We start from the raw sequence: 27,678 nt of genomic DNA on the forward strand, positions 1-27,678 counted from the left end.
TATCAATGTAAAATAAAGCAGACATAAAATAGTACATACTATATGATTCCATTTATGTGGCAATCAGAACTGGCAACATTAATTTAATCTGAGGGAGGATGGGAGTCCTGGAGTGCAAAGAGGCACAATGACACTTTCTAGGGTGATGGAAATGATTCATAATATGATCAGGGTATCTGTCATATTCATTGAAGTAGATAAAAGTGGGTATATTTTATCATACTTAATATCTCAAGTTTTTTTAACTAGTTAGATAAAAAAGCTTTAATTACAGAAAATATTTGGATGTTACTAACCATTTTATGTTTCAGTTTTTCAATAATTCTTGCAAAATGTTGTTATTTCTTCACCTGAGTACAGTGTTTCAATCTCAGCTCACTGACAGGTAAAACTTGCCTCTGTCAGCTCACATACATACTCCTAGAACCATACCTGGATTTCTGCAGTAATGGCTGCATTTAAGGCCGACTCTAAGCCTCCATCGGCCATCAAGCTGCCCACCAGAAGATCAATCATGAATCGACGACCTGGACTTATGTTTACTTCATTGCCTGAAACTGGAAAGGAAAGTGTTTTTGACAATGTGAGGTAAATGCCAATGCCCCTTGGCACCCTCTTGTGCACCCACCACTCCACCCCATCCCCAAACCCACCTGCACAGGGCAGGAGAGCAGAGAGCGCCCGGGCTCTTTCCTCAGCAGTGGGCAGAAGCACGGACCACCCACTCTGCAGCACAGCCTGGGCAGCTGCCTGCACGGTGCTCAGCACACCTGCACTGCTGGCCAGAGACACCACAGTCTGTTTCAGGCTGTTGAGGAGGACGCTGCCCAGACCTAAACCAAGGAATTCTGGGTCAACCTGGTGACTAATGGCAGCATGCAACTGAAAGGAGAAAAAGAATTTTAATTTAGAAGTCCTAAAAACAAGTGTATTTCAAATCTTGTTAAAGATTAAATAATGCCTCAAACTGAGTTTTATTCAAATAATAAAGAAAAAAGCTCTGCTATACGAATTTTTTTAACTAGAATAAAAACTTTTACTCATACTAGGTGAGAGTCCACAGTAAGGTATTTTTAAGAGGAATTTTTTAAACCCACTATAAATACATATATGGAAGAGGTCAAGACCAATGGAGAGGTTAAATCATGTGGAAACAGGCGCACCTGGGTGGCTCAGTCGGTTACACACTCGACTGGCTCAGGTCATGATCTCACGATTTGTGAGTTCGAGCTCCACATCGGGCTCTGTGCTGACAGCTCAGTCTGGAGCCTGCTTCGGATTCTGTGTATCCCTCTCTCTCTGCCCCTCTCCCACTTATGTTCTATCTCTCTCTCTCTTTCAAAAATAAATAAACATTAAAAGAAATAAAATCAAGTGGAAACAGCAACCTCCACCCCACCACCAGTCATCTGCACCAAACACAGAGAAATAGCGAATATAATACAACCCGAAAGCTGTTAAAAAAATATAGGGGTGCCTGGGTGGCTCAGTCAGTTGAGCATCTGACTTCAGCTCAGGTCATGGTATTGCAGCTTGTGAGCTCAAGCCCCACATTGGGCTCACTGCTGTCAATGCAGAGCCTGCTTTATATCCTCTGTTCCCTTCTCTCTCTGCCCTTCTCATGCTCTCTCTCAAAAATAAATAAACATTTAAAAAATGTTTTAAAAAAAAAGATTATATAGCCAAGCTGAGAGTATACAAGGAAGTTCCTCAAGGGCCAAACCAGAACTCAGAGAGATACACACAGCAGGAGCCAAGAGGTTCTGGACTCTAAGAATAGATCAAGGCCTTGGGGCATGAGATCCCAGCTGCCCATGACAGCCCACTGAACCTGAGCTTCCTGCAGAAGTTTGGGAGCCACTGAAGATCACCAATCTATTGCCAGCCAGGGCCTGAAAACAACACTGTCCATAAAAGCTTTTGGTAGAAAGAGACCCCACAATAAATCAGAGACCTGACAGATGTAAAATCTGTCCTGTGAACAGATGTAAAATCAAGTTTACACCAACCATCTAGGTACACATATCACAAGTCAAGAACTGAAAACCAAAACTCATCTGGAGCCTGAGAAACTCATGACACTTAAGAGACACAAATACAAAACTGTCATCTGGGGACATCATCATAGCCAAAGGCAAGGGGATACCCCTAGCAAACCCTCCCCTGAAAGCGGTGTTGCAGTCAGAAAGGACAAGCCATACTAGGTCACCACAAGGTAGAATCAAAAAACAGAGCTCATAAGAGTTCTTCCAAGTTCTTTCCAAGGCAAAACTCACACCCCAAGGCAGCAATAAAACAACGGAATGAATCCATAAAAAAAGAAAATGTTCTTAGAGATCAAGGAAGGAACAGAACCCAGAAGAATATAATGAACAAAATGAAAGCTTTGAAAAAGACCCAAATATAAATTCTAAAAATGAAAAAAACAGCTACAAGAATAAAAACCTCAAGGCAGAAGTGTGAAAAGCCTGGGCCCAGGTTCCAGCCCTAAACCTTGAGGCCATGGGTACCTGATCTGGGCCACATTCCTGAACCTCTCTCTGTGTCCTCATTTATGCAATATACATCACAGGTCCTAACTCTCAGATGGGTGGCACACTGATTTAATGAGTTAATGCATGGAATGCAATGATCATACAAGTATTTATTTTATAATGGACAATTCAAAAATATGGAACATTCGTAAAGAAAGGATTTGGGAACTGAAAGAGAGCACTGAATGAAAAACCAGAAGGCAGAATGGAAAAGACAGAAAATGAACATCATAAAAGATAAAAAGATTTTTAAAATATCAAAGACATTGTGATACTTAGGAAGACAAGAGAAGTTCAACATACACTGAGAAGTAGATTAAAAAAAAGGTAGATAAAAAAAAGAGTTAATTTCAATGGTAAATGGTGACTATTTTTCAAAACTTAACAAAACATGAGAATGAGAATCATAACCTCAAGTTATATATACAAAAATAAATCCTCACCTAGACATAATGTATTAAAATTACAAAACAAAAGAACATCTGAAAGGCTACCAAAAAGAAAGACACCTTAACTACAAAGAAACAATTACATCAATAAAACAGTTTTCATCAGCAAAAATAAAGATTGGAAGACAAAACATCTTCAAACTGTTGATAAAATAACATGTAACCGAAAGCTAAGCCCTGTTAAACTACCTTAAGAAACATTCAAGCAAACAGTTTTCAGACTTTACAACTCACAGACCTTGATGAAGAAACTTACTGAAGGAGGTACCCAGGAGGGAGAAGATATAAGCAACAATGACAAAACAAATTGGTTAAAAAAAAAAAGAAAAAAAGGCTACATCAAAGTAAGCATGGTCTCTTTAAAAATGACGATTATAATGGGGCGCCTGGGTGGCGCAGTCCGTTAAGTGCCTGATTCTTGATTTCAGTTCAGGTCATGATCTCACAGTTTCATGGGGTCAAGCCCCACATCATGCTCTGTGTTGACAGCATGGAGGCTACTTGGGATTCTCTCTCTCCCTCTCTCTCTGCTGGCAGTCTCCCCCATTTTGTGCTGTTTCTGTCTCTCTCAAAATAAATAAACTTAAAAAGAATTTTAATAAAAAAATTAAAATGACAGTTATGACTATAATAATTCAAAGAAAAGCGAAAAATGATTATTATTTTTGTAACAATATAAAAATAATTATTTCACCAATCCTAACAGGCATTTCTTTTCATGTCTTAAATCAGAAATGTATCTTACACATCACAATTGGGAGCATTTTTCTTTTAGGGGCACATTTCTTTTAGGGGCACATACACAAAAAAGTGTGCATTGGATCCAATGTAATAATAGACTACCTGACAATTAAAACACAAAAGGTGGAACGGGGAGCTTAGGGTAATTTTCATCCTATAGCCCCTATATTTTTCAGGAAGAGAAGGACTAGTTACTTAACATTTTGTGGAATTAACAAATATTTAATTTTTTTGTGACATGATTAATGTCCAGAAATCAGATTTAAAAATTTAGGAACAATTAAAGGTATCATGAAAGAAAAAACTGTTTTGGAGGGGTGCCTGGATGGCTCAGTCAGTTGAACATCCAACTCTTGGTTTCAGCTCAGGTCATGATCTCATAGTTCATGGGTTCAATCCCTGTATGGGGCTCCACACTGACAGCAAAGAGCCTGCTTGGAATTCTCTCTCTCCCTCTCTCTCTGCCTCTTCCCCTCTTGGTCTTGCTCTCAAAATAAATAAATAAACTTAAAAAAATTGTTTTCGAAACTTGATCAAGAGATAAATAATAGGGGTGCCCGGGTGGCTCAGTTAAGTGTCTGACTTTGGCTCAGGTCATGACCATGCGGCTTGTGAGTTCAAACCCCACATCGGGCTCTGTGCTGGCAGCTCAGAGCCTAGAGCCTACTTTGGATTCTGTGTCTCCCTCTCTCTCTGTCCCCTCCCCTGCTCACATTCTGTCTCTCTCAAAAGTACACAAACATTTAAAAGAAGAGAGAAATAATAAAATGAAGAATAAACTTACATAAAACTTATCAGAAGACCTAAATTCAAATACATTAGCAATCACAAAAACTATAAAAAAAATTAAATTCACCTAATGAATAAAGATCCTCAAATTGGATTCTTTTTAAGAATCAAGCTTTGGGGCGCCTGGGTGGCTCAGCCGGTTAAGCAGCCGACTTCGGCTCAGGTCATGATCTTGCGGTCCGTGAGTTCGAGCCCTGCATCGGGCTCTGTGCTGACAGCTCAGAACCTGGAGCCTGTTTCAGATTCTGTGTCTCCCTCTCTCTGACCCTCCCCCGTTCATGCTCTGTCTCTCTCTGTCTCAAAAATAAACAAATGTTAAAAAAAATAAAATAAAATAAAAAGTTTTAAAAATAAAAAAAATAAGAATCAAGCTTTGTAAGTGAATTTTTAAAATGATGCAATTAAAACATAAGGACCTAAAAAAACAGAATAAAGCAACAGAAAAACATATGTCACCAGGTAAATGTAGGCCAAAAGGAATTGAACCTAAAACAACATGAGGTCTTTCCCCATAGCAATGACCAGAATAGCAACATTGCTACAAACCATGGGAAGCAACAACTGGGTGGAATCATGGAAGGGAACCACAGAGGCCCTAATAAATGAGCTCCTCTAGAAGATTTTTGGGAAAGAGAAGTACTCTCCAAACTTCTGCTAATTTGATTAATGCAACTAAACACTAAATTCAGCTGTGTGCTTTTTATTTTTTATTTTATTTTTTTTAATAATTTATTGTCAAGTTAGCTAACATACAGTGTATACAGTGTACTCTTGGCTTCGGGACTAGATTCCCATGATTCATCACTTACCATAAGCTGTGTGCCTTTTAGAACCAAGGCAAAAAGGGGACAGAAGAAGAGGGGGACATGATGGGTTACATAGAATCCTTGTATTATAAAGGGAAAAATTATTTTGTTGAGAAAAACTACTTTCTTGACATTTAGTCATAGGATTTTATTGCCAAGAGAAATATGATGACCAAAGATTTCAGCTATAGTTTTTCTTTAAAAAAGAAACAAAGAAGCAAACAAACAAAAAAAAAGAAAAAAAAAAAAAGGAAGAAAAATATGTTTGTAGGTTTTCATATTTTGACCTTTCACCTTAACCTTCCCTGTGACAAAGTGGAGGGAGACAAGCTTACAGAGTTGAGCTTTCATACTCCAGAGAGACTGGCTAACACATCCACTGGTCTCTCAGTTATCCACTATCTCACTCAGTTGTTTCTCCACATACAACAGTAAATTCAAGATTGATTCCATGATGAATGCAAACAAGCTGATTATTACAGAAATAAAACAATCCATATATACTCTCACCCTGCATGCCAAGACTGACTTCCAGAACAAATATAACTAGACTGATTTTTTTTTTAATTTTTTTCTAATGTTTATTTATTTTTGAAACAGAGAGACACACAGCATGAACGGGGAAGGGGCAGAGCGAGAGGGAGACACAGAATCAGAAGCAGGCTCCAGGCTCTGAGCCATCAGCCCAGAGCCCGACGCGGGGCTTGAACTCGCTGACCACGAGATCGTGACCTGAGCTGAAGTCGGACGCTTAACCGACTGAGCCACCCAGGCGCCCCTAGACTGATTTTTTTAAGCCTAAATAATCTAATCTAAATAATCTAAACACTTTAAATACTTTACATTTTTCATTAGCAGTTCAATTAACAGGCTAAAATGCATACCCTTCAATGTACATAAACATTATTACAAATACCTAAGACACTTACAAAGGGAGGGAGAGGAAAGGAAATCATTAATACCTGAAGTCGTAGAAGATTCAGTGTTGCCACAGCCATACATTCTTTCTCTTGAGGTGGAGGCCAGTCAGCAGTGCCGTCCATCCCCTCACTCACTTGCCGTAGTAGGAGGTCCAGCTGCTCAAAAGTCATTGAGCAGATATCTACCACAAAAGGGACACGGAGGCCAATGGACCACTCAGAACAAGACGACCAAGCAAAACTCTATTGAAGAAACAAAAGAACCCAAAATGAATTCACACATTCAGTTCTTGGACTGTTTCACAGAAAAGATTCACCATTATGAATTATGAAGATGCCTTAAATTATTACTTATTCATACCTCTAATTGTCCCCAATACAAATGTACTTTCATGGTTGTCTAGCTTATACACTATCAGCTTCCAATCTTCTCTCTCATTTTAGGACCCAATCTCATTGTGCCACAAATAAAAAGATACAACGTTTATAATCTTTTCACTCTCAAAATTATTAATGCACACTAATAGATAACAGTGAGGATCATAATCTACTTGAACAGTTACAAATAACTGTAAGTAAATAATGAAAGATTAGGTATATTTAATCTCTAAAGCAACCACTAAAAAACTACACAAAGAGACAACTCAGTAAGTTAAAATGGAGTACTAAAAATTATTCAAACAACCTAAAAGAAGTCAGGAAAATATAAAGGAATAAAAAAAGAGAGCAAACAAAACCTCACAATGGTAGAAATAAATCTAACTTATAAATAATTAAATTAAATGTAAATGGTCTAAACATACTAACAAAAAGTAGAAATTGTCAGGAGGTATGAAAACCAAAATCTAACTATATGGTATCAACAAGAAATCTACCTTAAATATAAAGATTAAAAAAGTTTAAGTAAAGGAATAGAAAATGGTTATATTAATATCAAACAAAGCAAACTTCAGAGGCAGGAAATTACCAGGGCTAAACAGAGACATTATACAATGATAAAAGGGTCAATTCACAAGAAGACAGAACAATGTTGAATGATATGTACCTAACAACAGAACCAGAAAACACACGGCAGTAAAAACTGGCAGAAATGAAAGAAATAGATAAATCCAAAAATATAGTTGAAGACAGCAAAATTATCCTCCTAATAACATAGAACAAAGAGATATTAAAAAAAGTAAAACTTTAAAAGAAACTAATAAAACCATCAATGAACTAGATCAAACTGACACTTACTAGAAAACCACAACAGAATACAGTCATATTTAAAATATTTAATCATAAAATATTGCTTACCTATATAAAAGAATTGAAATCATAGAATATGTCCTCTGAACATAATCAAATTAAGCTTCTTAGAAACCAACAGAAACTAGAAGCCAATAAGAGTAACCTAGATGTAAATAACTAGAAAAATCTCTTAAGCATTTGAAAACTAAACAGGTTTCTACATTCCAATTAAAAATGGTTACATTTTGATTCTAAAGTAGCCTGCAAAGAATTAAGTATGTTTATGGTAAAACCTACAGCAGCCACTAAAAAGAAATTATATAAAGAAATAAAGTCAAATTCAAAATAAATAAAGTTAAGTGGAATATTAAAAAATGTTCATATACTCCCAAAAAAGGCAGGAAAAGCACAATAGAGGAATAATAGAACAAACAAAAGCCAACAAGAAAATGGAAGACTCAAATCTATGTACGTCAAAAATTGGAGTAAACATAAATGATCTAAATATATCAATTAAAAGTCAGGTTGACCCAAGCATTTTTTTTTTAAATGCACCTATACACGGTACCCAAGAAACTCACTATACACATAATGAGACATGTGGGTTAAAAGTAAAAGATATAAATCTAACAAAACATGTCAAAGACTTATATACTGAAAATGCTAATAAATGAAATCAAAGAAAATGTAAATAAATATCTAGACATACCATTTTCATTGATTGGAAGACTAAATATAGCAAAACTGCCAATTCTCCAAAAATTGATGACAGGTTGAATACAATTCCTATTAAAGTCCAAGCAAGATGTTTTTGCTGACATAGACAAGACTATTCTAAATTTTATATGGCAAGGGAAAGGAACTAGAATATTGACTTCTTATATAACCTCAATAAACAAAACCCATGACATTGGCAAATTCCTACAATAATTATTTCAATTTTTAATTTTTTTTCAATTAAAAGAATGGAAAAGTTACAGTATGCAAACACTATTAAATAAAAAGCAAGGAGCCCCTGGGTGGCTCAGTCAGTACTTAACACTTAGTCTGACTCTTGATTTTGGCTCTTGAGTCTGAACTCAAAGTTCATGGAATCAAGCCCCGCATTGGGCTCTGTGCTAGGCGCGGAGTCTGCATAAGATACTCTCTCTCCCTCTCTCTCTGCCCTTCCCCCCATTCATATGTGTGCTCTCCCAAAATAAACCTAATAAAATTTTTACAAAATAAATGAAAAATGAAGCACCTACATTAAAATCAGACAAAAAGACTTCAGAGCAAAGAAAAGGAAGGATAAAGGGGGCATACTGTATAATGCCCTTGGCCAATTCATCAAGATGACAAAGCAAACCTAAATGTGCACATATCTTAAAAAAAAAGAAAAAAAAAAGAGCTTCAAAATCTATAAAACAAGAACTGACAAACCCATCCTAAAATGTATATGGAATCTCAAGTGACCCCAAATAAACAAAATAATCTTGAAACAGAGAACAAAACTGGAAAACTCACAATTCCTAATTCAAAGCCTACTACACTACAAAGCTACAGTAATCACAACAGCATGGTCCTGGCATAAAGTACCAATGAAATACTGGCATACAGACCAATGAAACAGAATGGAGAGCCAAAAAATAAGCCATTACCTATACAGTAAAATGAGTTTTGATAAGTGCCAACACCATTCAATGGGGAAAGAACAATCTTTTCTACAAATGGTGCTGGGAAAACTGCAAAGCAATCAAATTGGATCATTACCTTATACCATATACAAAAATTAACTTAGAGTGGATCAAAGACCAAAACATAAAAGCTAAAACTATAAAACTTTCAGAAGAAAACACTGGGTGAAATCTACATAACAACAGATTTCTTGGATATATGTAACACCAAAAGCATAGGCAACATAAGAAAAAATAGATAAAGTAGACTTACTCAAAATTAAAAACTTGTGTGCATCAAAGGACACTATCAACAAAATGAAAAGACAAGCACAGAATGGGGAAAAAAATAGCTGTAAATCATATACCTGATAAGGGATTAATATCCACAATACATCAAGAACTCCTACAATTCAAGAAAAAATTCAAAAAGGGGCAAAGGACTTAATCAACATTTCCTCAAAGAAGATATACAAATGGTCAATACACACATAAAAAAATGTTCAACATCTTTTCTATTAGGGAAGTGCAAATCAAAACCACAGTGTGATACCACTTCATACACACAAGGATGGCTTTAAACAATCAAAGAAAGAAAACCAGAAAATAACCAGGGTTGGCCAAAAAAAAAGTGGAGAAACTGAAACCCTTGTGCATATCTGGTGGGAATGTAAAAATCATGCAGCTGCTGTGGAAAACAGTTTGACAGTTCCTCAAATTCCTCATAATTACCATATGATCCAGCAATTCCACTCCTAGATATATACTCAAACAAACAAAAACAAAAAAATGAAAGCGTGGACCCAGACACTCAGAGCAACACAACCACAATAGCCAAAGGTACAAAAAAGGAGAAATAAATGAACAAAATGTGGGATATATATATAATGGAATATTATTAAGCCTTTAAAAGGAACAAAATCTTGAAACATCCTCCAACATGGAACAAGCTTAAAAACCTTATGCTTAAAAAAATTTTAATTAAAAATTAAAAAACTTATGCTAAGTGGAATAAGCCAGACACAAAAGGTCAAATATTATATGATTATACTTATATGAGGTATCTTGAATAGGCAAAGTCACAGAAACAGAAAGTAAATTTGAAGTTACTAGGGGCCAAAGGGAAGAGAAAAGGAGACTAATGTTTAATGGGTACAGAATTTTTGTTTAGGATGACAAAGTTCTGGAGATGGATAACAATGATGGTTACACAGTCTCATGAATATACTTAATGCCACTGTATAGTCAACCACAATTTTTTTAATGACCAAAAGCACTGATATTAAAAAAAAATAAAACTGATAGAGCCAAAAGAAATGGAGAAATCCATAATTATACTTGGAAATACCAACACTATCCTCCTAGAAAGAGATAGAAGCAGACAGAAAATCAGCAAGGATATACAACAATTGAATACCATCAATGAACTGGATTTAATGGACATTTATAGAACACTTCACCCAACAGCAAAATACATGTAAAACAAAATACATAACCCTTTTTAAGCACACACACACAACATTCACTTAAGAGAACATATCCTGAGACACAAATCTTAACAAACCTAGAAGAATTGAAATCATATAGTTTGTTCCCTAACCACAATAAAATTAAACTAGGAACAGTAAGAGAATGATAATAGTACAATCTCCAAACACTTTAAAATTAAATGACACAATAATACATAGGTCACAGAGCAATTCTCAAAAGAAATTAGAGAGTATTTTGAACTGAACAAAAACAAAATACATCAAAATGTATGAGTGCAAATTCGCACTACTTAGAGGGAAATTACAGCATCAACTGCTTAAATATTACAAAAGAAGAAAGGTCTAAAATTAACCTAGGCTTTTTCTTGAAGAAACTAAAAATAGAGAAGTGTGAACCCAAAGCAAGCTGAAGGGGAAAAAAAATAACAAAGAGAAGAAGCCAATGAAACTGAAAGCAAAAAACAAAGGGAAGTTTTTTGAAACTAAAAGTTCTTTAAAAAGATCAATAAAATGGATAAATATCTAGGCAAAACTGACAAAGAAACACACACACACACACACACACACACACAAATTACTAATATCTGTAATGAAAGAGAATATATTACTACAGACCCCAAAGACTTCAAAAGGTTAGTAAAAGAATACTAAGGAAATCTTTACACACAAAACTCAGACATCTTAGATGAAATGGAACAACTCCTTGAGTGCCACAAATCAGTTAAACCTACTCAAGAAGAAACACTCTGAATAGTTCTGTATCTATTAGAGAAACAATTTTTACATAAAAATCTTTTGAGAAAGAAATTTCCTGGCTCAGATGGATTCACCAAAGAAAAAAAATTTAAAAAAGAAATAACACTAACTCTACACAATCCCTTCTAGAAAACAGAAGAGAAAGGAACACTTTCCAACACTTTTTATGAGACCAGTTTTACCCTGATAAAAAGACACACAGTATAAAACCACAAACCAATTATCTCTGATGACCATCAGCAGAAAAATCCTCAACAATACATTAGCAAATCAAATAAAGCAATATATAAGAAAGAATAATACACCATAACCAAGTGGGGTTTATCTCAGAAATGCAAGGTTTGCTTAATATTTGAAAATCAATTAACATAGTCTACCATATAAACAGACTAAAGAAGGAAAACTAAATGATCATATCATTTGAGAAGAAAAATGTATCTGACAAAATTCAGCATCTATTCAGTATTAAAGAAAAAAAAACTCTCAAAAAAGTAGGAGTTAAAGGAAACTTCCTTAATCTGACACAAGGCATCTACTAAAAAAAAAATCCTACAGTTAACATCCTAGCTAATAGTGAAAGACTAAATGCTTTCCCGCTACAAACAGGAATAAGGATGTGCCCTCTTACCACTCTTCAACATCATATTGGAAGTCTTGGCCAGTGCAATAAGGCAAGGGAAAGAAATACAGAAAAAAGATGAAATAAAACTGTGTCTATGTTTCTGAAGAAAACTCCAGGGAATTGACACAAAACTCCTAGAACTAATAAGTGAGTTTAGTACAACTACAGGATATAAGAACAACACACACAAGTCAATGGTATTTCAACATCCTAGCAATGAGGGATGGGCAACCAAAATTCTACAAAATATCTAACCAAACTATCTACTCAGTACCTGAGCAGGTCCACAGGCAATTCCAACTATGTGTTTGGTATCCAGTCCTGGAAGTGCAGCAGGTTCTGGTTTGGTCACACGCAAGGTGTCAAAGTGCTGACACTGGTCGTTGCTGCCCCAGCTATGGACCTCACTGTCCTCAGTCAGAGCCAGGCAGTGGGTGGAGCCTGCAGCCACATCAATTACCTTCTTACCTAAGAGGAAAGATACAACACAGCTTCACACCTGACTTCTGTTGTAGATCATTCAGGTCAGAAGATATTTAATGTCAACTTCTAAAGGATAATTCATTGCTTTAATACTATGCATAATTCATCTGCTTCATGTATGTTATTAAAACCCTTGTTATGGTTTACTAGCTATAATTTATTAAGACCTGCAGCCTGAAAATTAAACAATGTTAAGGTATGAAAAGGATGTTACCTTTTTTTTTTTTTAATGTTTATTTATTTTTGAGAGAGAAAGGGCCTGAGTGGCAGAGGGGCAGAGAGAGGGAGACACAGAATCCAAAGCAGGCTCTAGGCTCTGAGCTATCAGCACAGAGCCCAACACAGGGCTCAAACACACAAACTGCGAGATCCTGACCTGAGCCACAGTCGGACACTCAACTGACTGAGCCACCCAGGCACCCCAGAGCTGTTATTTTTTTTCTCCATATTCAGTTTTTCATTCAGAAAGAGATAAGTGTATTTTTAATTAATCATTAAATCATATTCTCCTGTCCCAAGATATAATCATGCAAAGTATATCTTTTTTCCTTTCTATTTTTAGAACATGTTAGGATCACAGCAAAATTGAGGAAAAATGCAGAGATTTCCCATATACTCTCCACCCCATGTATAGCCTCCCCTATTATCAAGTATTCACTTTTATTTGCATGTGAATGTTTAATTCTTCCAACACCATTTGTTGAAAAACTCACCTTTGCTTCATTGTATTGCCCTGGCTCCCTTCTCAAAGATCAATTAACTATATTTATGTGGGTCTATTTCTGAGCTCTCTACTTTATTTCAATGATCAATTTGTCTATACTGTAATCAATGTCATACTGTCCTGATTACTGTAGCTTTATATTGAGTTTTGAAGCTGCATAGTGTCAGTCCTCCAACCTGTTCTTGTCCTTCAATACGGTGTTAGCTATTCTAGATCTGTTGCCTCTCCACATAAAACTTAGAATCAGTCTGTCAATACCAATACAATAACTTGCTCAGATTTTGATGGAGATTGCATTAAATCTATAGATCAAGCCGGAAAGAACTGACAATATTCAGTCTTCCTATCCATGAACAAAGAATATCTCTCAATTTATTAGTTCTCCTTTGATTTCATTCATCAGTTACATAGTTTTCCTCATATGGCTCTTGTGCTTACTTTGTCAGAGTTATACCTATTTATTTCATTTCCTTACTACTAATGTGAATGATATTATGTATTTATTTCAAATTCCACTTCTTAATTGTAGACATATAAAAAAACAAGACTTTGGTATATTAACTTTGTATCCTACAACTCTGCTATAACCATTTATTACTTCCAGCTTTTTTAATTCTTTCAGATATTCTACATAGACTTTTATGTCATCTGTGAACAGTTTTATTTCTTCCTTCTCAATCTGCATTCCTTTACTATCCTTTCATTGTCTTACTGCATTAGCTAGAACTTCCAGCATGGTTCTGAAAAGAGATGATGGTGAGATGAGACATCTTTTCCTTGTACCTGATCTTAGTGGGAAGGATTCAAGTTTCTTACCATTAAGTATAATGTTAGCTGTAGGATTTTTATAGATATTCTTTATTAAGTTAAGGAAGTTCTCTTCATTCCTGGTTTATTGAGAGTTTTTAGTAGGAATAGGCATTGAATTTTATCAAATGTTTTTTTCTGCATCTATTGATATGATCATGTGATTTTTCTTATCCCTCTCTTGATTTGATGGATTACATTGACTTTTGGATGCTGAATTAGCCAATCTTGCATATGCAGAATAAACTCAACTTAGTGGTGATATATAATTCTTTCTATACATTGTTGAATTTGATTTGTTAATATTTCATTGAAGATTTTTGCATCTATATTCATGAGAGATGTTGGTCTGTAATTTTTTTATAATGTCTTTGTCTGGCTTTGATATTAGGGTGGTGCTGGCCTCACAGAATGAGTTAATAAGTATTCCCTTTGCTTCTCTCCTCTGAAACAGAGATTATAGAGAATTGGTGTAATTTCTCCCTTCTTCCTTAAATGTTTGGTAGAATTCACCAGTAAACCCATCTGGGCCTCACGCTTTCTGAAAGTTATCAATTATTGACTCAATTTAATAGATATAGGCCGATTCAGTTTGTCTATTTCTTCTTGTATGAGTTTTGGCAAATTGTGTCTTTTAAAGAATTGGTTCATTTCATCTACATTACAAAATATGGGGGCATAGAGTTGTTCTTAGTATTCCTTTATCATCTTTATAAAGTTCAAAGGATCTGTAGTATGTCTTCTCTCTCATTTCTCATCATACAGTGTTTGCCTTTCTCTGTCTGACCTATTTACTTAGCATAATGCCCTCAAGGTCCATCCATGTTAACACAAATGGAAGAATTACCTTCTTTTCTGTGGTTGAATAATATTCCATTATACTGCATTTTCTTTATCCACTCATCTATCAATGGACACTTAGGTTGTTTCCATATCTTAGTTACTATGAATAATGCTGCAATGAACAGGAGGATGCAGAAAGCTTTTTGAGTTAGCATATTTATTTCCTTCAGATAAATACTCAGAAGTGGAACAGGTGGATCACATGGTAGTTGGTTTTTTTGTTTGTTTAATTTTTGAAAAGCCTCCTTACTGTTTTCCACAGTGGCTGTACCAATTTACATTCCCATCAACAGTGCACAAGAGTTTCTTTTCCTCCACATCCTCACCAACACTAGTTATTTCTTATCTTTTTGATAATAGCCATTCAAACAGGTATGAGGTGATATCTCACTGTGGTTTTGATCTGCATTTACCCTGAAGATTACTGACATTGAGTACTCTTTCATATACCTGATGGCTATCTATAAGCCACCTTTGGAAAAATGTCTACTCAGATCCTCTGCCCAATTTTTCAACAAATTGGTTTTGGAGCAGGTTTTGTTTTGTTTTGTTGCTATTGAATTGTATGAGTCCTTTATATATTTTGGATATTAATCCTTTATCCCATATATGATTTACAAATATTTCCCCCATTCTGTAGGTTGCCTTTTCATTTTGTTGATGGTTTCCTTTCCTGAACACAAAGATTACTAACTTTAGATCTTTCTTCTTTTATAATACATGAATTCAGTGCTATAAATATCTTTCTAAGCACTGCTTTCACAGCATCCCACAAATTTTGGTAAGTTGTTTTCATTTTCATTTAGTTCAAAATATTTTAAAATTTCTCTTGAGAGTTTTTTGTTTGACCATGTGTTATTTGGAAGTTTAGTGTTTATTTTTTAATATTTGTTTAATGTTTATCTATTTTTGAGAGAAACAGTGTGTGAGTATGCACAAGCAGGAGAGAGAGAGGAAGACAGAGAATCCCAAATGGGCTCTGAGCTGACAACAGACAGCCCAATGTGGGGCTGGAGCCCACAAACCATGAGATCATGACCTGAGCCAGTCAGATGCTTAACTGACTTAGCAACCCCGGCACCCTGGAAGTTTATCTCCATGTACTTGGGGATATTTCAGCTATCTTTTATTGATTTTTAGTTTAATTATATTGTAGTCTGACAGCAGACATTGTTTGATCTCCCTTCTTTTAAATATGTTAAGGGGTGTTTTATAGCCCACATTGTGGGCTATCCTGATGAATATCAAAGTACCCTCTTCATTAAGGAAGTTTTCTAAGACAAAAATCTCTTTTTTCTAAAGTCAAATAATACATTTTTCCTATTTAAACAGTGTTATCCAAGTATTATATTTTTGCTTAATAGTAAGTCTAACATGACCAGCACAAGTAATGTCTTCAGAAATGTCAACATAAAAAATAATTCAGCTGCAAAATTCTACTAGAGTAAGGAGAACAATTCTAAGAGCCTATGATAAGTTGACAACAACCAAAATGTACCAAAAATTATTTAAATATTTTCATGATAAGCTCTCTCTGTATCTAATAAATGTTGCTGAGGAAGCATATTTCCTTAGCTAAATGAAAAAAATATAAACAAGAAAGGCTAACAAAATTTAAACATAGCTCCATAATATAAACCAACTGTATTACCCTACAACTTATCTCAGAAACTTAGAAAATAATAGACACCATAAAACCTTGTCATCAGGAAAGAAACTAGCAAGTCCTATGTAAAAGTCTCCCTTTAAACTCCCTTGACAAAAAAGCAAAAACATAAAGTAGGATCCAGCACAGAGATCCAACAAACTTCATCCCTCATGCCAAACACAGGCCAAGGGTTGTTTCTATGAATAAAGCCGTTAACATAGCCAGGACCATTTGTTTACATATTGTCCATGGCTACTTTTGGGGTACAAAAGCAGAAAAAGAGTAGTTGAGACATACAGTGTTTGGTACTCAAAGCTAAAATACTTATGGTCTAGTTCCTTTAGGAAAACAGTCTGCTCACCCCTTAGATAAAGCACTACAAGCCCCACCTGATAAACCTATCACCAACCTCTCCCACACTTCAGAAGGCACCTGCAAAGCACACCTACATGCCTGGGCTCCCATTCTATCTAGAATGCATGCTAGATGCCCTTGAAACCAAATAAGCAGGATTCACCTATCAAGGATAATTTCAAATGAGATCACTCTAGGCACACCAATCCTATCTCCTCCCACTGTGCCCCCACAGCACTATATACACCCGTCATCTTAGCAATGTCTACAGTATAACTACAGGTGACCTCACCAACAGAAGTTAATCTCACTAAGGCCAGCTTACATAGTGATGAATAGATGACTGGCACCAGTATTTGTAAAACTGAACGAATTTCAAAATAAATCTGGTAAGAATAATTCTACACCATTTTTAAATAGAAACAAAACCATTTTCCATTTATAATCTATACCTATAAAAATGTGGGTAAAAGCCTTCTAATGATGAGTTAATTCGTGAAATAGTAGGTAAATAAAGGAAAGACCTACAAACTTTAAAAGATTACTAAAGAAAAAGCTTCAAAAGGTTTTAAAAGTTTTCATTTTGCACTTACCTTGCAAGCCTTCCAAGAGTTTGGGATAACGAACATGTTCCTCTGTTCCATGCCCTAGTCTCTGATTATCACCTTTTCCCCATGAATAAACCTGGCCATCTTTCGTCAAAGCGATAGAAAACTGACTTCCACATCGGACTTTCACAACATCCAAGTCTTGAAGCTTTTCAATAAGCTTTGGTGTTTTGCAGCCGTCACTACCACCTCTGCCCAATTTTCCATAGTCACCATCTCCCCAAGACCACACCTGACCTAAAAAATACAAATATATTTAGGTAAAAATAACTGTACATCTTAATGCAACTTCTAAGTGGCTGAAAATACTCAATATAACCAATAACATAAATCTAGACATATATATAGTATATTAACTATAATAACAATAACCAGGTGACCGCTTACCAAATGAAATCTAGTTTATACTTCAGGTTGATATAGAAGCAATAGGAAAAGGAAAGCTGGGTGTGGTTTTTGTTTTTGTTTTTAGCTAAAAGAATAATAAAGTCCTGACTCTTCCTAGTTTGTGCTCAATGACTGGGTTCAGTTCAACCAAGTAGTGAAAACAGAACAAAAGACCCACTGCCTCTATAAAATACTATAACTGGACCCATTGAACATAGCTGTAGTTCCCTGACCACTCTCTCTCAAGTCTGCCTGCACACTGTTCCTGTCATGCTGACCACAAGTCAACTGCAGGACAGCATTTCTTTCTAATAATGTTTGTGAGTATAATCTAATTAAATATTATATAAAGCAATAAATTACAAAAATGTGTTTGTTTTATATTTACTCTGATAATTTGCAAAAAGTCAATAAATATGAATTATTAAAAAAGAAACCTGCTAAATGAGGTGCAGGTGAAAACTGTAGAAAAGAAATGAGAAGAAATATAAAAGAAGAAATTACATCGCTCCGTAAGTGACTAAGTTTTTTTTTCTTTTTTTTTTTAAAGAGAGAGCACACGAGCAGGAAGAGAGGTAGTAGAGGATGAGGGGAAGAGAGACACAGAGAGAGAGAGAGACACAGAATCTTAAGCAGGCTCCACACTCAGTGCAGAGCTCAATTTCACAACCATGAGATTGTGACCTGAACCAAAATCAAGAGTCGGACAATCAACCGACTGAGCCACCCAGACACTCCTCCATTCTGTTTTAAATAATCTAAAGATCAGCAAATTTTTAAAAATATTTTTTAATGTTATTTATTTATTTTGAGAGAGAGAGCAGGGGAGGGGCAGAGAGAGGGAGAGAGAGAATCCCAAGCAGACTCCACACTGCCAGCACAGAGCTCGATGCAGGGCTCAATCCCACAAACCGTGAAATCATGACCTAAGCCAAAATCAAGAGTCGAATGCTTAACTAGCTGAACAACCTAGGCGCCCCAGCAAACTTTTTGTTAGAGCTCAGAAGGTAAGTATTTTTAGGCTTTGTGGGCAATGTGGTCTCTGTTACAATTATCTAACTGTTCCCCTGTCATAGGAAAGCAGCCACAGATAATACATAAGCAAGGTGGCATTCCAATATCGGTCTATTTGCAAAAACAGTCAATCCCTGATCTAAAACTGTATATGATACACTAGCAGGTGGTCAGTGAAAGAAACATAGCAATGTTCAACTCAGCAGACCCATACACAATTATCAAAGAATGTGCATATACTACATGCCTTTACTTCCCAGAAGTAAGTCAATTCCCAATCTGCCATTCAACTTCTGCAGGAGAGGGCAGACAGGCTCCCCAGCTGATTTTGACAGATCACCACGATTCTGAGGACAGACCCTCACAACATTAACAAATACCAGTTTAAAATATCAATCTAATTCTAACCGTTAAACCTAATAAATATATGCTCAAAAAAAGCAAAATGAGTACAGTCTCACTAATGAAGACAAATACAAAAGTAAAATCAAAAACAAGCCAACAATGTAGCTTCGTATTCTGAATCCACACAGACAAAAGCAGGATTCACCACAGGGAATCAAAGATAGCTAGACATTAAGAAACATAATAACCAGAAACAATTCATAATGTCAATTATTCTACTGTAACTCTCATTTTATATTAAAAAAATAAAATCCCCAGGGGTGCCCGGGTACCTTAGCCAGTTGAGCATACGACTTCACCTTAGGTCACATTCTCCCAGTTCGTGAGTTCGAGCGCCACATCAGGCTCTGGGCTAACAGCTCAGAGCCTGGAGCCTGCTTGAAAATCTGTATCTCTCTCTCTTTCTCTCTCTCTCCCCCGCCTCTACTCATGGTCTGCCTTTCTCTGTCTCTCAGAAATAAATAAGGTTTTCCCAAACAAACAAAAACTGAAGGAATTCATCACCACTAAACCAGCCCTACAAGAGATCCTAAGGGGGATTCTGTGAGTGAAATGTTGCAAAGACCACAAAGTACCAGAGACATCACTGCAAGCATGAAACCCACACACATCACAATGACTCTAAACCCGTATCTTTCAATAACAACACTGAATGTAAATGGACTAAATGCTCCAACCAAGAGACATAGGGTATCAGAATGGATAATGAAACAAGACCCATCTATTCTCTGTCTACAAGAGACTCATTTTAGACCTGAGGACACCTTCAGATTGAAAGTGAGGGGATGGGGAATTATCTATCATGCTACTGGAAGTCAAAAGAAAGCTGGAGTAGCCATACTTATATCAGACAAACTAGACTTTAAATTAAAGGCTGTAACAAGAGATGAAGAAGGGCATTATGTAATAATTACAGGGTCTATCCATCAGGAAGAACTAACGATTATAAATGTCTATGCGCCGAATACGGGAGCCCCCAAATATATAAAACAGTTAATCACAAACATAAGCAACCTTATTGATAAGAATGTGGTAATTGCAGGGGACTTTAATACCCCACTTACAGGAATGGAGAGATCATGTAGACACAGGATCAATAAAGAAACAAGGGCCCTGAATGATACATTGGATCAGATGGACTTGACAGATATATTTAGAACTCTGCATCCCAAAGCAACAGAATATACTTTCTTCTCGAGTGCGCATGGAACATTCTCCAAGATAGATCACATACTGACTGGGTCACAAAACAGCCCTTCATAAGTATAAAGGAAGTGAGATCATACCATGCACACTTTCAGACCACAGTGCTATGAAAGTTGAAATCAACCACAGGAAAAAGCCTGGAAAACCTCCAAAAGCATGGAGGTTAAAGAACACCCGACTAAAGAATGAATGGGTCAACCAGGCACTTAGAGAAGAAATTTTAAAATATATGGAAACAAATCAAAATGAAAATACAACAGTCCAAACGCTTTGGGATGCAGCAAAGGCAGTCCTGAGAGGAAGATACATTGCAATCCAGGCCTATCTCAAGAAACAAGAAAAATCCCAAATACAAAATCTAACAGCACACCTAAAGGAAATAGAAGCAGAACAGCAAAGACACCCCAAACCCAGCAGAAGAAGAGAAATAATAAAGATCAGAGCAGAAATAAACAATATAGAATCTAAAAAAAAACTGTAGAGCAGATCAATGAAACCACGAGTTGTTTTTTTGAAAACATAAACAAAATTGATAAACCTGTAGCCAGGCTTCTCACAAAGAAAAGGGACAGGACCCAAATAGATAAAGTCATGAATGCAAATGGAATTAGTACAACCAATCCCTCAGAAATACAAGCAATTATCAGGGAATACTATGAAAAATTATATGCCAACAAACTGGACAACCTGGAAGAAATGGACACATTCCTAAGCACCCACACGCTTCCAAAACTCAAACAGGAAGAAATAGAAAACTTGAACAGACCCATAACCAGCGAAAAAATTGAATCAGTTATCAAAAACCTCCCAACAAATAAGAGCCCAGGACCAGATGGCTTCCCAGGGGAATTCTACCAAACATTTACAGCAGAGGTAATACCTATCCTTCTCAAGCTGTTCCAAAAAATAGAAAGGGAAGGAAAACTTCCAGACTCATTCTGTGAAGCCAGCATTACTTTGATTCCCAAACCAGACAGAGACCCAGCAAAAAAAGAGAACTACAGGCCAATATCCCTGATGAATATGGACACAAAAATTCTCAATCAGATACTAGCAAATCGAATTCAACAGCATATAAAAAGAATTATACACCATGATCAAGTGGGATTCATTCCTGGGCTGCAGGGCTGGTTCAACACTCACAAATCAATCAACGTGATACATCACATTAATAAAAGAAAAGATAAGAACCATACGATCCTGTCAATCGATGCAGAAAAAGCATTTGACCGAATTCAGCATCCTCATCCTTTCTTAATAAAAACCCTCGAGAAAGTCGGGATAGAAGGAACATACTTAAACATCATAAAAGCCATTTATGAAAAGCCCACAGCTAATATCATCCTCAATGGGGAAAAACTGACAGCTTTCCCCCTGAGACCAGGAACACGACAGGGATGTCCACTCTCACCGCTGCTGTTTCACATAGTGTTGGAAGTGCTAGCATCAGCAATCAGACAACAAAAGGAAACCAAAGGCATCAAAATTGGCAAAGATGAAGTCAAGCTTTCACTTTTTGCAGATGACATGATATTATACATGGAAAACCCGACAGACTCCACCAAAAGTCTCCTAGAACTGATACATGAATTCAGCAAAGTCACAGGATGCAAAATTAATGGACAGAAATCAGCTGCATTCTTATACACTAATAATGAAGCAACAGAAAGCCAAAGAAACTGACCCCATTCACAATTGCGCCAAGAATCATAAAATACCTAGGAATAAACCTAACCAAAGATGTAAAAGATCTGTGTGCTGAAAACTATAGAAAGCCTTATGAAGGAAATCGAAGAAGATACAAGGAAATGGAAAAACATTCCGTGCTCATGGATTGGAAGAATAAATATTGCTAAAATGTCAATACTACCCAAAGCTATCTACACATTCAATGCAATCCCAGTCAAAATTGCACCAGCATTCTTCTTGAAGCTAGAACAAGCAATCCTAAAATTTGTATGGAACCACAAAAGACCCCGAATAGCCAAAGTAATATTGAAGAAGACGACCACCAAAGCGGGAGGCATCACAATCCCAAACTTTAGCCTCTACTACAAAGCTGCAGTCATCAAGACAGCATGGTATTGGCACAAAAACAGACACACAGACCAATGGAATAGAATAGAGACTCCAGAATTGGATCCACAAAAGTGTGGCCAACTAATCTTTGACAAAGCAGGGAAGAACATCCAATCAAAAAAAGACAGTCTCTTTAACAAATGGTGCTGGGAGAACTGGACAGCAACATGCCGAAGAATGAAACCAGACCACTTTCTTACACCATTCTCAAAAATAAACTCAAAATAGATGAAGGACCTGAATGTGAGATAGGAAACCATCAAAACCCTAGAGGAGAAAGCAGGAAAATACCTCTCTGACCTCAGCCACGGCAATTTCTTACTTGACACATCTCCAAAGGCAAGGGAATTAAAAGCAAATATGAACTATTGGGACCTCATGAAGATAAAAAGCTTCTGCACTGCAAAGGAAACAATCAACAAAACTAAAAGGCAACTGACGGAATGGGAAAAGATATTTGCAAATGACATATCAGACAAAGGGCTAGTATCCAAAATCTGTAAAGAACTCACTAAACTCCACACCCAAAAAACAAATAATCCAGTGAAGAAATGGGCAGAAAACATGAAGAGACACTTTTCTGAAGAAGACATCCAGATGGCCAACAGGCACATGAAAAGATGCTCAATGTCACTCCTCATCAGGGAAATGCAAATCAAAACCACACTCAGATACCGCCTCACGCCAGTCAGAGTAGCTAAAAGGAACAAATCAGGAGACTATAGATGCTGGCGAGGATGTGGAGAAATAAGAACCCTCTTGCACTGTCGGTGGGACTGCAAACTGGTGCAGCCGCTCTGGAAAACAGTGTGGAGGTTCCTCAGAAAATTAAAAATAGATCTACCCTATGACCCAGGAACAGCGCTGCTAGGAATTTACCCACGGGATACAGGAGTGCTGATGCGTAGGGGCACTTGTATCCCAATGTTTATAGCAGCACTTTCTATAATAGCCAAATTATGGAAAGAGCCTAAATGTCCATCAACTGATGAATGGATAAAGAATTTGTGGTTTATATACACAATGGAATACCACTTGGCAATGAGAAAGAATGAAATCTGGCCTTTTGTAGCAACATGGATGGAACTGGAGAGTGTTATGCTAAGTGAAAAAAGTCATACAGAAAGACAGATACCGTATGTTTTCACTCTTTTGTGGATCCTGAGAAACTTAACAGAAGACTATGGGGGAAGGGAAGGAAAAAAAACAGAGAGGGAAGGAGGCAAACCATAAGACTCTTAAAAACTGAGAATAAACTGAGGGTTGATGGGGGGTGGGAGGGAGGGGAAAGTGGTATGGGCATTGAGGAGGGCACCTGTTGAGATGAGCACTGGGTGTTGTTTGGAAACCAATTTGACAATAAATTTCATATTAAAAAAAAAATTTTTTTAATAAAAAAATAAATAAATAAAATGCCCAAATAGTCAGGATGTAGCTGCTAATTAGCAGTTCTGGGCAACAGAAATTAAAAGTCTTATAACTTATGGACCTCTGCAAAGGACCCAGAGGTGCATACCACTTAAAAATGGACAAAGGGGCAACCATATGAGGTGCACTCTACTCCAAAGCTTACTCCCTCTAGGAAAGCGGCACTCCTCATCCTGAGAACCTGCCCAGGGCAGCATGAGTACTGCATACCATTCTCTGTCACGGCCAGGGTTTGAGCGTCCCCGCTCCCGCATGCCACATCAATGACCTTCAATCCTTTAAGCCCAGCTACCAGCACTGGGATGGCCTCGTCTTCACTGGAGCCTTCAAACAGATAGGACTATCATTAATGTAAGTCCCTCCAAAGAGAAAACCTCCCACCACATGCTCGAGCCAGCTCACAACAAATGTACCATGGCCTAGTCGGCCGTAGTTCCCTCGGCCCCAGGTGTACAGCTCCCCCTCGGCAGTGATGGCTGCACTATATGTGCTTCCACATGCGATGTGCACCACATGCTTCCCAGCCTGCTTTCCAGAGAAAGCAGAGATCACCTTAGGCTCTTCCAAAGGCCTGTGAAGAGAATGGGAACAAATATGAATGTCCTTCTAAGCATGTCCTGTTAGTGTTAGCAAAGAAAATAACTATCAGAATAAACTATCAGAGTGCCAAGACAGTTTGGCCTTTCAGCTGTCTTATGAAATAATTAAGGAACACAGAATTCAAACACGTAACATTTCCATGATTGTGTGTTAATTGGGTACCCAATGCCAAGCATGACATCCAGCAGTAATATCAAAACAGTGTTAAAGACTCATACAATCAAGTCCAGAGCAGCTTTGTTCACAATGGTCCAAAACAGTGGCCCATCCATAAACAGATCACTCAGCAACAGGGACAAAGCAAGTACTGACACGCCCAACAACTTGGCTGAAGCTTAGGAACTCTGCTAAGTGAAGGGGCCAGAAACAAAATACCATATAGTGACAGAGGGCAGACCAGTGGTTGACAGGAACTGGAGGTAGAGAGCAGGAGTTGACTGCAAAGGATCCAAAGAAAATAGCAGGGGCAATGGAAATAATTTGTGTCTCAGTTATGGTGCATTTGCTGAAATTCATTAAACTGTTCTCTTAAAATTGATGGATTTGTAAACCTCATACAGATGGCTAAAATTTACACATTTGTTAAATAAATGAGGAGGGAATGAAGGAGCAAGGTTTACTAATCACACTCCAAATTATATTTTACAACTGAAAAGTAGGAGGCAGTAAGAATTCAGCAGATAGAGGCCTTACTAGTTGGCTCTTCACTTTCAAAACTAGAAAAATACCTTATGCTTTCAATCCATAACATGTTCACTGTGATTGTTAACACCTACTCTAGCCTCTCCAAAAACATGGTATACTAACTTTGTGACCCACTATTCTGCAAAATAAATAAATACACACAGAGGCAGGGGCACATACAGGCACAGGGAGAGCTGAACAACCCTATTCTGATACCATTTCTCCCTCCTGTTCAGCTCAAGTTTCAATCTCCCAAAGTTTCTCTCCAACTCCTAGCATCTAGCACTTAACCTCAACTGAGTATTATTTTATTACAAGGTAGTTTTTTTTTTGTAATTTAGTACAAATTACAACTAGCATACTGGAAGTAAAAACTAATGCCTCCACCCTGTATCTCCATCCTTTCAAATCCTATGAGCCCTGCCCATCTCATCCCTTTCAGTTCGAGAATAACAATTCTAAATTCTGTAGTTATCATTCCTTTGTTTCTCACCATCGTTTTACCACACTTGTCTGAATACTGACAATACTGCCAAGTTTGGAATATTTCTGCTGAATGCTAACACTCAATACACATTGCTCAGCTTTTTTCATGGCTTGGGATTCTACCCAGGGATGTCCAACTCCATCCCATTGCAGTGAGAACAGGCCAGACTCCTCTCAACAGTGCTGTTCATGCCTCTGACCCCCTTCAAGTGCATCTTCAGTTTTAATCAAATGCCCAAGTTTTGCTCCACTAGGCTCCACTCAAACCAAAAATATATAAAAGTGTTCCCACCACTCTGTGGCAGCTATGGGTACTCTCCATTTTCACAACAATGCATTTAGAACAATCATTTTGTTTTATTCCTGGTCTCTCACAATAATCAAAAGCTTCTACAAAATAGGACATTAAGAAATATTTTTGTACCTATGAAAATGAAATGGCTCAAGGAAAGGAGGATCTTATCTGATAGAGACATGTTGAAGTGTTTGTGAATGAAGAAACAAGTAGCGTGGGATTTGCTTTAGAAAATTCCACAGTGTGAGGTGTGCCATGTATAGTTAAAACAGGAGTAACAAAAGCTGGAAGCATTCCATCTGAGAGAGAAGAACACGAAGGCCAACTGATGTCATCTTCTGTGCTGTGGGCAGAACTCCCATAGCATCACCCAGGGGCTGACACATCTTGATTGCTTTCTCCACCCTAGCCCTAAATGTCAGAGCAACTGGAACACCCATTCACACTCCTTTTCCACCCTATTTTGGATACAGTAACTCAAAACAAGAGCAAGTCAATTACAAGAATGGGCCATACATACACAGTGTCCCCATGGCCCAACCGTCCTCCATCCCCACAGCCCCAGGAGTACACCTCTCCGGTGGCTGCCAGAGCCAGGTAGTGGTGACCATCAGAATGGGCAGCAATCTTTACAATGTTTCTGGAGGCAAGACCCTGGACCAGCTGTGGGGCCTAAAAGGGTAAAAATAGGAAGAAAATTAGTAAGCAGTCCAAGGACAATGAAAACAGCATGACTCTTCTCATGCATCTTATTTTAACAAACGCTCCTAGAACTGAAAGAACATGAGCCTATGGAGACTGCCAGCCAACTGTCTAGATGCCCTGCCCACTACCAACAGAAGAGTGGGCAGCCTCCAAGAGCTCTGTGACATTACTAGGCCACCTCCACACAATGAAAACTCAACAATGTAAGCACCTTTCTTTAATAGGAACATGTACTATCTGACAAGGCCCAATTTCCTCAGATTATCTGATACTGCCTCACCCCCAAAGTCAATTGAGTTTACACATGGAAAGTTAGTTTAAAAATGGGATTCATAATGGGCAATAAGTGTTACTATAAGGAGCTCCTGATCTTAACAATTAAGAAATTCTGCCCCAAGATTTTGGCAACAATTATGATTGAGATTATTAAATAAAACTAATAAAATACACTGAACAGAGGTTTCCAAATCTTCAGAAATCAAATGACTTAAAGACTAGACACCTCTGTAGCTCCTGTAGTAGAAAACCACCCACCAAGGAAAGCAATCTGGGCCCAGAACACCCACCAGTGTGTCACTGTTGTAGGCCTGCGTGTACACACGGCCATTCCTTGACAAGATCAGGAAGCGCTTCTCAGCACAGGCAATTTGCGTGACTCCCAGATTGGCAAGTCCTTCACACTGAATTGGACCAATCACATTGGCATAGTATTTCCATCCTATTAACCCCCATCCTATGACCTCTTGCAATGATCCCTGTAAGATAACAAAGTAAACATTTTGTTTAGAGTGGCAAGAAAATTTCTTTCTTAGTCAAAAAAAGAATAATTTATGCTAAGAGTAACACTGAGATACTGTGGGATAAAAACAAAGCAAGTAAAGAAAGGAGATGATCCAAAACATCAAAATAACTCAAAACATCCCATATTAC

At 37.2% G+C, this 27,678-nt stretch overlaps 1 protein-coding gene across 8 annotated transcripts in view; it reads right to left on the minus strand.

The window, feature by feature from the left end:
- The window catches only part of HERC2 (HECT and RLD domain containing E3 ubiquitin protein ligase 2), a 264,682-nt gene that overhangs the window by 167,179 nt on the left and 69,825 nt on the right, over positions 1–27,678 (minus strand). For 7 of the 8 annotated variants that reach the window (XR_008299026.1, XM_053223673.1, XM_053223676.1 and 4 more), the window contains 9 exons: positions 27,315–27,503; positions 26,564–26,715; positions 24,392–24,549; positions 24,189–24,302; positions 17,445–17,696; positions 12,267–12,460; positions 6,282–6,482; positions 654–882; positions 433–557 (listed from right to left, as the gene is read on the minus strand). Coding sequence is in view for 7 of the 8 variants with exons in the window: in XM_053223673.1 (XP_053079648.1) it covers positions 433–557; positions 654–882; positions 6,282–6,482; positions 12,267–12,460; positions 17,445–17,696; positions 24,189–24,302; positions 24,392–24,549; positions 26,564–26,715; positions 27,315–27,503 (1,614 nt within the window). In the remaining variant the exon portion in view is untranslated. Of the gene's footprint in view, positions 1–432; positions 558–653; positions 883–6,281; positions 6,483–12,266; positions 12,461–17,444; positions 17,697–24,188; positions 24,303–24,391; positions 24,550–26,563; positions 26,716–27,314; positions 27,504–27,678 lie in introns of those variants that run through there. The other variant, XM_053223679.1, reaches the window with a different exon arrangement.

This window comes from Acinonyx jubatus, chromosome B3 (assembly GCF_027475565.1).
Source record: "Acinonyx jubatus isolate Ajub_Pintada_27869175 chromosome B3, VMU_Ajub_asm_v1.0, whole genome shotgun sequence".
Classification (NCBI taxonomy): domain Eukaryota; kingdom Metazoa; phylum Chordata; class Mammalia; order Carnivora; family Felidae; genus Acinonyx; species Acinonyx jubatus.